At 37.0% G+C, this 15,890-nt stretch overlaps 1 protein-coding gene across 2 annotated transcripts in view; it reads left to right on the forward strand.

The window, feature by feature from the left end:
- SPTLC3 (serine palmitoyltransferase long chain base subunit 3) overlaps window positions 1-15,890 on the forward strand; it is a 138,336-nt gene that overhangs the window by 74,861 nt on the left and 47,585 nt on the right. For both annotated transcript variants that reach the window (XM_016138117.2, XM_036229668.1), the window contains one exon: window positions 11,115-11,220. In XM_016138117.2, the coding sequence (XP_015993603.1) occupies window positions 11,115-11,220 (106 nt within the window). The remainder of the gene's footprint in view (window positions 1-11,114; window positions 11,221-15,890) is intronic.

Genomic DNA, 15,890 nt, shown 5'->3' on the forward strand with positions numbered 1-15,890 from the left:
AGAGAATGCCCTTATTCTTAGAGAAGACACACTCAAATGTTTAGGAGTAAGGGCCATGATATATTCAACTTAGTTCAAATTCAGAAAAAAATTGTTAGTGTATGTGTATATGCACATATATACATAGAGATAGATGGATAGATTAATGATAGATAAATGGATAGATGATACATAGATAGCCAGACAGACAAATGATACAGATAGATGATAGATAGATAGATAGATAGATAGATAGATAGATAGATAGATAGATGAATGATAGATAGATGATAGGTAATTGGATGATAAAGAAAATGGTATAAAGTGTTAATAGATGAATCTGGGTAAAGGGTATATGAGTGTTCTTTGTAGTATTCTTTTTCCTGCAATTTTTCTAAGTTTGGAATTTTTTGCAAATAAAATTTTATTTAAAATCTTAATTCTTTCCTAAAATTATATTTCAAGAGTTTCATTTTATCTTCCTATTTTACAAAGCTCTTAAAGCATCCAATAATTTATTCTTCATTCCCTCCCTTTGTACTCCCAGAAAATAGGTCATAGTTCTTATCTATGTTTTTATAATAAAGGTTAGCTGTGGTTATTTTACAGCAGCAACTAGCACTTATTGAGAATCTACTCTGTGCCAAATACTGAGCTAATGTCCTTCTTTTATGTATATTTTTTAATCTTGTGGAAAATATCGAGAAGTAGGTACTAGTTTACAAATGAGGAGTTTATAAATCAGGCTTAGAGGTATTAAACAACTTATCCAAGACCATCCAGTTGCTCAGTGGTGAAGCCTGAAGCTATCCATATAAGCGCTGCCCTTCTCAACTAATAGAAAAATGTGTGCAGCAAGGGTCAGAAGTCTATCATCTAATTCATGAAGTTCTATTATAATTCTGTGGTAGGTAAAATAATGCCCCTTCAAAGATATCCATGTTCTAATCCCCAGAACCTGTGAATATATATTATGTGGCAAAGAAGAATTAGATTACAGATGGAATTGAGGTTGCTACTCGGCCAACATTAAGATAAAGAGATGCCCTGCATAGGTCCAGTACAATCATAGTGGTTCTTAACTGTGGAAAAGGGAGGAGTATTAGAGAGTGTGCTACTTCTGGCTTTGGCAAAATTATACCATAAAGCAAGAATAAACAAAACGGCATGGTATTAGCAGGAAAACAGACACAAACCAATGGAAGAGGATTGAAGGCCCAGAAATAAACCCACAGATATATGGCATGTCATTTTCAACAAAGAGCCAAAAAACATACAATGGAGCAAAGAAATCCTCTTCAATAAATTTTGCTGGGAAAATTGGAAAGCCATATGCGAAAGAATGAAACTACACTATTTGTTACCATGTACAAAAACTAACTCAAAATAGATCAAAGACCATATTCAATACCAGAAACAATAAAATACATAGAAGAAAACATAGGTGCTAAACTTACAGACCTTGGTCTAAGAAAGGATTTTATCAATTTGACCTCAAAGACAAGAGGATTAAAAGCAAAAATAAATGAATAGGATTATATCAAACTAAAAAGCTTCTGTACAACAAAAGAAATCAACTAAACAAAGAGACAACCAACTGAACAGGAGAAGAACTAGCAAATAACACATCCGATAAAAGCCTAATATTCAAAATATGTAAAGAATACATAAAACTCGACAAGAACAACAACAACAAAACTCAAACAATCCAATTAAAAAATGGGCAGAGAAATTGAACAGACACTTCTCTTAAGAAAACATACAAATGACTAAGAGATATATGAAAAAATGCTTGGCTTCACTAGCTACTGGAGAAATACAAATCAAAACCAAAATGAAATACTACCTCACACTTGTTAGAATGGCTATTATCAACAAGACAAATAATAACAAGCATTGGAGAGGTTGTGGGGGAAAAGGAACCCTCATATGCTGCTGATAAGAATGTAAATTGGTACAGCCACTATGGAAAACAGTATGGAGGTTTCTCAGAAAATTAAGAATAGAATTACCACATGACCCAGCAATCCTTCTTCTGGGTATCTACCTGAAAGATTGGCAAACATTTATTCATAAAGATATATGTATCCCTATGTTTACTGCAGTATTTTTCATGGTAGTCAAGACATGTAAACAACTGAAGTGACCTTTAATAGATGATTGAATAAAGAAGATATGGTACACATATACAATGCAATACTACTCAGTCATAAGAAAAGATGAAATACTGCCATTTGCTACAGCATGGATGGATCTCGAAAATATGCCAAGTGAAATAAGTCAGATGGAAAAAGTTGAGAACCACATGATCTCATTCATGTGAGATATAAAACTGAAAGCAACGAACGAGCAAGACCAACCAACAAACAAAAACTCGTAGACATAGACAATAGTATGGTGGTTACCAGAGGGAAAGGAGGAAGGAAGGAGGATAAAAAAGATCAAATACATGGTGATGGAAGGAGATTTGACTGAGTGATGAATACACAATGCATATGCAGATGATGCATTATAGAATTATTCACTTGAAACCTGTATATTTTTATTAACCAATGTAACCCCAATAAATTTAATAATTTTTTTTAAAAAAAGTGATGTGAGAAAGACTTTAACAGCTATTGCTGGCTTTGAAGATGCAAGCCAAGGAATGCCAGGAGCCTCTAGAAGCTGAAAAAAATCGAGGAAATAGATCCTCCACTAGATCTCCCGGAAAAGAAAGAAACCCTGAAAATATTTTGATTTTAGTCCAGTAAGACCCATTTCAGATTTCTGGACTCAAAACTGTAAGATAATAAATTTGTGTTGTTTCTAAAACATTGAGTTTGTGTTAATTTCTTACAGCATCAATAGGAAGCTAATACACTTTCATCCTCAGATACACAAAGCCTGTTCCCACTCATCAAAATGCTCAATGTGACTTTTATCAATAAGCACACTCTCTCTACTATTGTATTTACATCACAAAAATAGCCACCTTTGCGAGCAGGGGTATCTCCAGATTCCTTATCTCCAAACTTATTACTTGATAAGTGAGGGAAAGAGAACGTATATGGAAGGGAAAGAGTTAAATGGAGTTATAATATGCTGACTCTCTTTCCTGTTCTGCAAGCCCCAGGATAATACTAAATACCTCAGTAAACAATGGTGCTTTAATTTTTAATATGTATCTGTGAAGATTGAAATGATAATGTGGAGATTGTGTAAGGATCTGCAGAGATGTAAAGCTGTCTTCTTATGTGTGTATGAGACAGGCAACCAGTCCGGAGAAAAGTTAATAACTTGTGAGACAGGTTCTTGAAGATAGTCACCTAAACCAGAATGTTCTTAAACATCGGGTTCCTGGAATTTCATACAACTCTACACAAGTTCTGCTCCCCTAGACTTTCATCCACCTCACATCCTCTGTCTATAATTTAAGGATATTCCCTTGGCTTTTGGAGTAGAGAGGAGGTTCTATTTTATGTAGATCAGTACTAGAAAATACTCATTGTTATTTAAAGCAACTATAAATGAATCAAAATTCTTAACTCTTGAATTTTCAATTTTTGTGTGGGAAAAATATGCCCACAATGAAGTTAAACCTATTCAGACCATCATAATAAACTTTGAATCCTTTGTGAACAGGCCGGGCCACTAACTTCAAGCTATTCATCATTTCTCTTTCTCTATTTCCCATAAAATCAGAACAAGGAACAGACAAGACTACACAGAAAAAGTTTCAGAAGGGAACAAAATCAGAACACTCAAAGGCTTCTTTCCAATGAAACTCAGAAGTGCATTTTTAGCAATGCTAAATTCAAAATTGAGTGTCAGAATTCTTTATCACCACGATTAAGTCTTCCTGGAGAGTGAATGTGGACAGTTACTGAGATGATAACTATCATTTATTCAGCATTCACTGGTGCCAAACACTACCAGTTCACTTAATTTTAACAAAAACTCAAATTCATAGTTCTCCTTATTATCCTCACTTATTAAGAGAAAACCACTCATCAAAGTGATTAAATGACCCACTCAGTGTCACACAGGTAGTAAACAATGAGTCAAAATTCAAACTCAAATCCGTTGCTCTTGCTTTGGTTCATTTTTCCTTGGAGCATATCTAAGACAAGGGTTTTAGTGCAAGTCATTTATTTAGGAAGTGAGCCCAAGAAGCATCAGCTGATGAGCAGGGAATGGAGACAGAGAAGAGAAGGTGGCCAATAAAGGGTATGTTGTCAACCAAGTTACCACAACAGACAACTGGAGCTCAATCTTACTAGGAAATTCTGGACAACAATGTAGACATGTCATAGTGTTATTTCACCTCAGGGCCAAGCTGGGGTATTTATCTACCAATTTACACTTGTGGTTTGTTGAGGGATTTTTCTACACAAGCTATTTGCTTCCATAGCCAGGAGGATGGGGGAGGAAGAAAAGGAGGAGGAGGAAGGGGAGGAAGTAAGAAGAAGAAAGAAGAGAAAAAAGAAGAAGAAGAAGAAGAAGAAGAAGAAGAAGAAGAAGAAGAAGAAGAAGAAGAAGAAGAAGAAGAAGAAGAAGAAGAAGAAGAAGAAGAAAAGAAGAAGAGGAGGAGGAAGAGGAGGAGGAAGAAGGTGGAGGAAGATGGTGGAAGAAGAAGGTGGAAGAGGAGGAGGAGAGGGAGAAGAGGAAGAGAAGAGAAGGAGAGAGGGAGAGGGAGAGAGAGAGAGGGAGAAGCAGTAAGCTCTTGGACCAAGAATGACTTGTATTTGCAAGAAGTTGCTAACGTTTTTACCCACTAGCTAAGTCTGGCTATTGTCAAACCATATGTAGGAACCAGAGAGCTGTAGGTCCTTGTGTAAGAATATCTCCTTGCATTTTCTACTGTGGGAAGCTTTAGTAAAATAGTCAGTCTTTACTTTGCTTTCATGACTCATTGGATGACACAAAACACTCTCCAGCCCATTGCACAGCCTAAGCTAAGGCATCACCTCCAATCAGGGACCAATAAGTTTGATCTCCACTAGAATTTTGGGACACTTGTCTGTCTTTGGTAAACACATCCCCTGGGCTGAGTGTATCAACACCCTGAGCATGCCAGAAGCTCGAACCCTTGGGTAAGTTTTATTTCTCTGAAAAAAGGGCAACATCTTTTTTTAGAGATTTGTATATATTGAAACTAAGTTATTTTTTTTTCCCTGAATCTGCTTGCTTTGCTAGTAAATACATACAATCTAGATTCTAGAACAATGTTTCTCAAACTTTAATGTACATAGGAGTCACTGGGGGCAGAATCTTCTTAAAATGCAGACTCTGTAGATGTGGGATAGGGCCTGCGCTTCTGTATTTCTGACAAGTTTCCAGGCCATGCTGATGTCATTGGTGTGGGACCACACAGGGAGCAGTGAGGCTGTAGGCTATCTCCATCCTCAAGTGAGCCACAAAGGGTTTCTTGAGCTAGCCTTGAAGAGGAGAAACAGTCTTTTCAGCTAGGAGAGTTGCTATGAGGTCAGCGAGCTGGACAGGCCAAGAATGTGAAAAAAAAAAAAGGAGAGAAGAATCAAGACTCTACCTAGAGGCATTTAAAGGGCAAGAGGAGGAAGAACAAAGAGTGCAGTGTTTGTGGGAAAACTCTGAGCCCCACCTCATCTGCACAATGTAGACTCATGAGAATAGTTTGAGTGGAAGGTCAGACCTAGAAACAATATTTATACTATTTTATAAGCCATGGCCTTTTAGATCTCAAGGTATAATTTGGGCTCTCAAACTAGATTTTTTGCTTTAATAAATATAGCTATTGCCTCTTAATTTTTTAAATAATAACTAACAGTACTGAACCCTTGTTATAATGAGCTTTTTACATATGCTAACTCATTTAAGCCTCACAACTATACACCTGCTATGATTATGTCCTTTTTTATAGATGAAGAAACAGGTACAAAGTGGTGAGGTGACTTGCTTAGAGACAGAGCTAGAAAGAAGCAGAGCTGGTATTTAAATGGAGGAGGTTTGACTACAGAGTCCCTTATTTTTAAGTACAATGCACTTCACCTCCTTTCTCGACCTTTTCTCTCTCATGCTTCCCACTGGACAGTAAAATGATGCAGGCAATACTTAATAGCCTCCATATCCCATGCCACTCTCCTTGAGTCAGGGAAGTTAGGTCCAGCAGATGCAGCCAGCATTCTTTCTGGTTGACTTTGCTGTCATCCTGACCTGAGATACAGGATCTCAGCACTGAGCTCCCATGTTATTCCCTAAATCACATCTCACCTTCCTGAATTGCCCCACACACTTAGGGATCTCATTTCAGTACTTCATCTAATTCTACAGACCCCTCTCTGAGGATCAAAGCTTTACATGCTGCATCAGGCTCAGAGCCTGAGTGCATTCTGTGCCCATGTTCTAGGGTCTGCTTGTCCTTCATTCCATGTCCCCAAGGTCATAAGTTGTGGGTATGAACCCCTCCCCAAGGTACATGGGCTCTGCCCTAGCATCTTCCTCATTCTTAAACCCAGCCTAGGTCCTCTGCTCTCAACTGCCATTTATACTCTTCCAAAGAGATCATTTGCTTCTTTGACCTACCAAGGGCCATCTAACAACTGCTCACATATTTACAGAGCCATCAAGGAAACTTAAACCAAAATATTTGTTCAGACTGCTTTGAGAAGCTTAAAGCACCAAATTTTCAAATCATCAGAAATGCACTAATTGACCTCATGGACAAGAGACTCTATAAATGTAACTTTGAGAAAAAATTTGCTTTGCTTGCCAAAGTTGGCCATTATAATTATGTTTTCCCCTAAAGGTTAAATAATGGGGCAGTCCCCTCTGCCACCATCTTAAAAGTAAAAATAATTTTTTGTTATCATTGTCCATAATTATTTAATACCTATTACTTATAATTTCACATTTGGGCTCAATACTGAAGGATGAAACTGGGTGTCTTAAAAGAAACAAGAAGAATGGGAGAAAAGATGAGGAGCAAAGAATTAGAAAGAATAACAAGTAGCATTTCTTTATCACCTAACCATCTTTTCCATTAAGCAAAAGCTGTCGAGTGCTTATCGTGTGCAGACATGAAAATATTTTTGGCAAGTAGCCCATGGAGTAGAAAACCAGAGGGTGTATCTAAACTCAGTGACAAAGGATGAACCACCAACTACACTGAGCAGCGTATGGAAAGTAGAGGTTGACATTCAGCCCGAACACGACCAGGGACCCTGGAAGAGAAAGGGCATTGAGGGATGGGCAGTGAGCGAAGGCTCATGTCTCAACAAAAGCTCAGTTGCGATCCCAGAGGCTCGCTGATACCATCAGGCTTCGAATTTAAAAACAGGTCTAGCAACAGGCTCTCAAAGCGTATTTGTCACCTAAACCTGTTTTGCAGTTTTTAGGGCATAGTTGTATTATTCCAGATGTTTAGTAACTCAGTAATCCAGTTAGCCATGCCTGTGACAAACCAGGACTTGCTTTGTACCAGCCCCTGGCATGTGGCCTCCATGCTTTTTTATCTGATAGCTAAATGTTCATCACACATCACCTCAGCTGGGTCCTTTCAGTCCTTCACAAACCAAATGGAAGTGCCTTGGTTAGCCAGACTTATAATGTGACTAATAATGTCTAAAGCATTGTCGATTCTCAGATTTGTGGTAATTAAAGCCCATAGTGCGTCATTGCAACTTTATAACAACATTGTACAGTAGTGCTATGTATATGTGCCTTGATGGTGTCAAATTTGTCCTTTAAAGTTCCAAATCTCAGAGTTTTCTTTATACACTGACAAAAAAACTGGTTTGTTTGAATCTTGGAATTTGTTTTTGTTTTTGTTTTGTTTCTAAGGGGTTGTGATTATTGTTTACAAAGCTTCTGGCATTGGATTACTTATCTGAAAAAGCAAATACCTAATCATACTTCCTCACTCCTCAGAGGTGTCATGAGGATTAATGTAATGCAAGTATAAGTGCTTTTATAAGTATCATTATTTAAAAATCCTTTGCAGATGTTAACATGTGGCTTGCTCAAACAGTAGAATCCCATAAGCCTCACAGAACATAAGCCACAATCCCCTGAACCCTATGGGTCCATAACCCACACACTGTAGTATAATAGAGCAAGACCCTAAGAACCAGAGAGAAACTACCAGATGCTAACATGGGTCCAGAATCCCATGCTAAGTGAAGTTGTTTCTTTTCCTGTATAGTGTCTGTGACTCTATGTGGTTTTCCCTCTGGTCAGAGATCCCAACATGTGGACATCAGGGGTTTTGTGAAGTTGAACCAAAGCCTCTCCCCAGGGATCTGTTCACCTTGAACACAATAAGCCCTGCCACAGAAGGGCCTAGGATTCCTCTCACTTCTACCTGCAAAATGTGTAAACTACATCATGGCCATTGTTTTCAGGTCCTGCTTATTATTTTTAAAATGAAGAGAAAATTCTCTTCTCTTTAGTGGTGTTTCCTTTTAACTTAACTTTGGACTAAGCCTATAATATATCTGTGACCTTTATGATTGCATAAACAATACAATAATCTCTGCATGTACAGATTTTTCAAAATCTTAGAATATTCATTTTTAAATGACTGCTAATTTAGTTCACGTGTGTTTTTTAAATTAATATGGCATTGGAACCACACTCTTCATGCGTCATTTCTGTATAAAAACTTATAAATTCTAAGTCAAAGAGAAAAAATAGTAAACAGGAATACTTATACTCATCATCTCTTTCTTCAATTCAGAGACTAACAAGCTCGTGGTAGATTATAGAAAAGGGAGCTGGTTTTCCAAATCACATGGGTTCCTTCAACATTTTAGGAATCCATCCTAAAGCAAAAATAAGATGTCCGTGCAGATGAGAGTTATCCCTGAAATTCTCTAAGAAAGCTCCTTTTTGTTCCCTTGGCTGCCATCTAGTGGTCAATGATACAGTGTCACTAAAACACTCTCCATCTTGTGAAGACAGACTCTAAAGTAAAAAACACAATTAATTAAAGAAATATTACTGCAGAAATGAGGCTTTTCTAATAATTCCTGGTTAGATCCAAAGGTGTCATTCTCTTTTCTGTTTCCTGGTCTACATTCTTTTGCACGAAAAGACAACTGATTCAATTATCAAACATAGATTTAGTATTCATACTATGTACTAGTACTAGGACTATCAGGATGAATTAGATAAGGTCCCCTGCCTTCCAAGGAAGAGAGACATGAAATCAAATAATGAGAAATGTGATGAGTGCTTAAAAGAAGAATAGATGAGTCATCAGGGATATCGAGAAGAAAGAAAATCTATATTACTGGTTAGAAGACTTTGAGTTGGGGCTTGAGTGATGAGTGGGAGTTCTCCAAATGAGAGGGGAAAAACATAAAGGAGAGTTGGGATGCTGTGTGTCGGACAAAAGTGAGAATCTACTTCAGGAAGACAGGCAGGAGGTAGATCGGAAAGGGCCTTTTGAGATTGCATTAAGTACCTAGAGTGGTCTCCCCTTATCCACGGTGTCACTTTCCTCAGTTTCAGCTACATTCAATCAACCACAATCTAAAATATTAAGTGGAAAATTGCAGAAATAAACAACTTATAAGTTTTAAACGATGTGCTGTTCTAAATGTGGTTTTCTTAAATGTACTTTATCGATTCAAAAATATTGTTCATACTTCCACAATTCTATATCAAAGAAATACCTTGTGGCTTCATTGAGGTTGGCAGGGTTGCAGTGCGGCAAAGTAAAACGCACCAGCCAGTGCCCTCACCCAGCTTTAGGGAAAGCCCTAAAACAGACCCAACCACAGATCGCGGACTAAAAAACAAAGTTGAGAAGCTCTCAAGACCAAGAATCTCAGCTAACTTGAACCTAGATGAGCGATAAACTATTCAGTACCTGCCTCTTGAGAGGTTTGTGTACAGTGGTTAAAACCAATATTGACTGTGCTGTTTTAGATTTATCTTTGCTAGATGTCTCTTTATGAGCATTTTAAATGAGGTCTCTAATGCCTGGTGACCATTAAATAACAGTTAAGTCAGCACTCCTGTAGCATCTCTATCTTTTCAAGTTAAGACTGGATGCTAGATCTGAAGTACTTCTGTTTCAGATCCTCAAAAAGTGAAAGCTTAAGGGATGCAAAGAAATATATCAGAAATATAATGAGCAAAAAGCATGCACGTTAACTTCTGCCTTTTTTCCCTTTTCTCTAGACTTTGCAGGTTAAACACATAGCTGCATTGATAGGTAAATCTTTCCCAAGGGTCCCTCAATCAAAGCCCAGTTATCTATATCTGATTGCAGATAAATGAAGTCACCATTGATTATAGTTGACATCAAAAGTTAATAAGAAAAATCTAGCAGACATGCATCCTTCCTTCTTCTACATTACAATGGACATTGAGGAGAAGGGACAATGGCTCTCACCTACGGCATTAAATGGTAGTGGTTATGGTACCAGATTGCATGTATTTAAATCCTAGCTCTGCTATTTATGATCATAGACCTCAGGCAATTTACCAGACCTCTCTGTGCCTCAGTTTCCTTAACCATAAAATGCAGTTACCTCTTTCGTAGGGTCATTGAGAGGATAAAATGAGCTAATACAAAGAATGTACTTAGAAGAAATGCAGATAAGGCTCGATAATTGTAAGTTATTATTAATGTGTCCAGAAATGCTAATTATTCCATTATTTAAATCGTTGAAAGCACTGAAAGTGGAGGATGTCAAAAGTGAGGTCCCAAAGTATAGGAAGTGAGACCACTACCAAGCAATGCTGTCACTCTATGCAAACTCAGCTAAACTCTAAGGTGCTCATGTCTAAACAGTTAGAAAGGTTAATTATACCTATCATAGTTCATTTTAACCTGGCGACAAAGCTGCATTTTATATGGAATTTCAATGCCTTTTAAGGCAGCAGAGGAGAGCCCTTAAGAGCCTATGAAACCATATGCCTCCGGTGGAGGTTTATTCTGACGGCTACACAAACTCAACTAGTCACTTTCTCAGAATTAAATTTTACTAAGACATAGGCCCCTCCCTCTCCCCAGGTGTTTTCTGATTCCAATGTTCCTCTCTGAAAGTTTAGGTCTCAGCCTAAGCCTAAAAACCTGACACCTCCCCAAAAAATAAGATGGGGGAGAGAAAGAAGAACTCTCTCATGGCTCTTTTTTTTTTTTTTTTTTTTGGTATTATTTAAAGACATACAAAGCCTTGAGAAGCTCCTGAGAGATGCTATAATCTACGGCCAGCCTCGAACCCGCAGAGCTTGGAAAAAGATTCTCATCATAGTGGAGGGCATCTACAGGTATGTTAATAACCAGAGACATTTGCATATGCCGAGGTCCACAGCAAGCTGACAGATGGGGAAAGGCTAACCTCTCCTAGCTAAAGGGAAAAATGAGTTAGATGTAGTATTATGAAAGGGTCTGAGCTAGAGCTATTCATGTGAGCTGTCAGGCCACAGGTTGCCTGTCTAATGACTACACATATGGCAAAGCACCTTGGAGACTGGCATGTTTATGTAAGTTTCTTTGGCAATATCCTCACAAAGCATTACTAACTTGCATTGATTCTTTCTACTACCTTTGGCTGTCTCACAGTTTCAAAGGCTCTTGGGGGCTGGGTGATTCAACATCAGAATGTTTGCCTTTACAATTTTAGTAGATGTTGCTGATGGGCACCCAGCAGCCCCTAACTGGATAGTGCAGCCAACCTGCAGCTTCTTGCTGAATGTGGCCAGTAGTTGGTATCAGAATACAAAAATCCTGCTTATTTTCTTCAACCCACAGTGCAATTCTCCATAAAGAGCTAGGGAGGGAGAGATGGTCTTAGCGTCTGAAGGAATGCTCTAGCCAGTTTTCCCACCGCTTTTAAACTGAGCAGACAAAACAACTACTAAGTTTTACAGAGTTGCACTTTTATATTGCAGCTGTGATTGAATTTGCTTCATTCTCTGTGTGAATCAATTATCATTAGTGAAATGGAAATTTCCCTCAAGTGTTTCTTCTTGAGGGACGAAACAAGTGTTAGATGCTCTAGTCAATGGGTCAAGGAAACAGTATCTCAGTTACTCACTCCTAAATCAATTTTCAAATGACCCTAACATTACAGGAATTGAGGAAGATGTTTCCTATGAGATAATTACAGAAAAGTGAAAGCTATGAAAAGGTAGGAAATGAGGGCTTAATGTACGAACAAGGAGGAGTGTGGCTACAGAGGATAATTGAGAACAGAGGTAGTATTTCTTTCAGCCAGCTAATCTAATCGGTCCCAAAGTGCACACTGGTTTAAAAATACAGTAGTATTATTTTAATATTTTGATTTGTATTTTTGTTTAAGTATTGTTTTAAAGTCATATTCTTTTAATTTTGTGTCTCTGAGAAGTCTAGTTTTTGACTCATCGTGGTTGAGAAATCTCAAAATTACCCAAAAATATACCAGAGAGAGAGAGAGAGAGGTATCCCAAATAACCTGAGATATAAACTTGCACAGCTCAAAATAAAATGAACCGAGAAATAATATTCAGCCCTTCAAAAAAATACATCCATAAACAAATGCTGAAGTCTCAGAATGCCATTTTCTCTAAGAATATAAGCAATTCTCCTCCCCAAAATAATGTAAATTTAAAGATTGAGAACTTCAATAGTAACCTCTAACCTATTTCTCTATGGTTTAAACAAATAAAGACAAAGAAGAAGAAAACACTAGCTTACCTATTTTTAATTAGTCTTAGCTCCTTTTGTTTACTCCACTTTCTTTTCTTCTCTTGAGTTATACTTTGGGCGCACCAAAGAGATTTTTCCACCATGTAAATTGGCAAATCAGTGGTTTAATTCCAAATTCTGCCAGTGGATAATATGGTTTACATGTGGAGGAGAAGGTGGTGAGAGGGAGATTTCTAAAATGAGTCTTGTCACTTAGCTAATACATTATGTAATAAAAAAGATATAAAGAAATTATTCACTGGCTTGCTGGTTTGAGAATAAGTCAAGTCCCTGCATAGAACTTCAGTTAACTTGTGGAATTATCTTTACCTACAGTTGTATTTCAGTTATTTTTTTCCCCTATTGAATTCAAAAGAAAATACAACCTTCTATTCAAGAAGAAAGAAGAAAACACTGCTCTTATTTTCTATACATTTTGACACTATTTTCATTTTTTTGACAGAAATTTATAGGAATAGAGTAGATAGCCTTTTTGTACATACACCAAACTCAATATCCCATATAGCATAAGGTTCAATTTAAATTGGGCCACAAATAGAAAATGAAAACAGTGCAAGTGAATATAACTCTTTATAAAAGCTGAGTTTTACCTAGGACTCATGTGTGCCCTGCATTAACTCCAGAAATCAGCAGTATCACAGAGTCATTAATCTTAGAGGGAGAAATACAAACCAGGTGGGTAGACTCCTAACATCAGCTAGACCAGCCCCTGCAAAGGATGCCTAATTAGCTGCCCTGAGTGTCTGTACACTGTTCGACATTAACTCTGGCTCCTGCCAAATTCAGTTCCAGAACAAAGAATAGTTATTTGTGACATGTCAGGTTTTTAGTATATTTGTTTTACCAACTTAAAACATTTCAAAGATGAGAAGAAAATTCTAGAATTTTGAGGGCAGAGAGCCATTTATTATGTATGACACCCGTATGCCTCTTTTCTAGAAGATGCAACACAGAGCACTGCCAGGGGCTCCTACTTTCTCAAGTTAGAGCTCATTACAACCATTTCCTCCTAGGCTTCTCCTAAGAGCAAGAACAACCCAATAAATGCTCATTATATGTCAGATACTTTACTGACATTATTTCTATTCATTCTTATACAAACGTTATAAGGAAGGTCCCATCATCACGCTTATTTTACATATAAGGAAACTGGGACACATCATGTAAATTGCCCATGTCCTCAATTAGTAAGTGGTATGGTGACAACCTAAGCTTAGGTGGCCAGATGGCTGTACCTCCTCCCCCTCAATGAAAACACCTTTAATAAGCAATTAATCTAAGAAAATATTGGAATTAACTCACAAACTTATGTAAAAGAAGACGACTCTATTTGGTCTTCATTAAAATCTAAAAACGGTCATTCAGAATGACCTTATAAAAAGCATAAATGCAATAAGCTGGACTTGATTAAAATTAAGAACTTCAGCTTTGCAAAAGACAATGTCAAGAGAATTAGAGGTTGAGCCACATACTTGGAGAAGATATTTGCAAAAGATACATCTGATAAAAGACTGTTGTCTAAAATATAAAAGACTTCTTAAAATTTGACATTAAGAAAGGAAACAAACTAATTAAAAAATGGGCCAAAAACCTTAACAGACACCTCACCAATGAAGATATACAGATTAAAATATACATATAAAAAGATGTTCCACATCATATGACATGCAAATTAAAATAAATGAATGCGAATTAAAACAAGAAAATACCATAATACTCTATTAAAATGGCTAAAATTTGGATCACTGACAACAATAAATGCTGACAAGGATGTGCCTCAAGAGGAACTTTTATTCATTGCTGGTCAGAATGCAAAGTGGTACAGCCACCTAGAAAGATAGTTTGGTGATTTCTTACAAAATGAAACACATTCTTACTATACAATTCAGCAACCATCATCCTTGGTATTTACCCAAAGGAATTAAAAACATACATTCACAAAAACAAACAAAAAACCCACACAGATTCTTTATAATATCTTTGTTATAATTGCCAAAACAAGGAAGCAACCAAAATGCCCTTTAGTTAATGAATGCATAAATAAACTGTGACACATCCAGACAATGAAATATTATTCAGCACCAAAAAGAAATGAGCTATGAAAAGACATGGAGGGAACATAAATGCACATTACTGAGTGAAAGAAGCTAATCCACAAAAGCTACATAGTGTATAATTCCAATTACATTACAATCTGGAAAAGGCAAAACATGGAGACAATAAAAATATCAATAGCTTCTGGGAGCTGATTTGGGGGGAGAAAAGAATAGGCAGAGCACAGCGGAGTTTAGGGCAATGAAAATAGTCTGTGTGATATAATGATGGACACATGTCATTATACATTTGTCCAAACTCACAGAATGCATAAGACCCAGTGAACCCTAAGGTACACTATGAACTTTGGGTGATGATGTGTCAATGTAGGCTCATCAATTGAAACAAATGTACCATTCTGGTGGGGGATGTTGATAATGGGGGAGGCTGTGCACATGTGGGGCATGAAGTATACTAGAAATCTCTGCACCTTCTGCTCAATTTTGCTGCAAACCTAAAACTGCTCTAAAAAAAATAAGGTTCTATAAAACACACACACACACACACACACACACACACACACACACACAAATGCTACACTCGATTGTCATACTCCTTTCAAACCAACACCACTTGGTCTGGATAACTATAAAACCAGCTGGACTATTTTGACTGAATTGACCTAACACTTAAGTTTATTTTTTCGAAAACATTAAATGTAATAAATAAACTAATTAAGAAGAAGGGAGAAGTTCAACTGTATGTTTACATCAGTTGATTAGTTCTTGAACTAAATTGACAGGTTATTTGAATTGTTAAACAAACTTCTTCGTGTGGTGAGGGTGTGAGATTGTGTGTTTCATAAAACTGGCCAGTCAGTGCAGTCAAAACTGTGTGTGGTGTAGACACAACTTGCAAAGTGTTCTGAGAACTGATTAGTCAAAATTTCTTTTAAATTCACTGAGTTCCAGTGAATTTAAATATAAATATAATTTATATTTATATAAATATAAATTATAATTTTACTTATTTATTTACTTCATATTTTTCCCTTTGCTAGAGGACTTGAAGTGTTTTTGTTTTTTTTTTTTTTTTTGCAATTGAAAATACCATGAAGAATTAAGCACTTAGGGCTAAACCAAAATAGTTTATCTCTAGCAGTGGTTCTCCAAGGATCATCCCAAACCAGCAGTATGATCATCTCCTGCGAGTTTGG

The sequence above is a fragment of the Rousettus aegyptiacus genome, unplaced genomic scaffold (assembly GCF_014176215.1).
Source record: "Rousettus aegyptiacus isolate mRouAeg1 unplaced genomic scaffold, mRouAeg1.p scaffold_m13_p_12, whole genome shotgun sequence".
NCBI classification, from domain to species: Eukaryota; Metazoa; Chordata; class Mammalia; order Chiroptera; family Pteropodidae; genus Rousettus; species Rousettus aegyptiacus.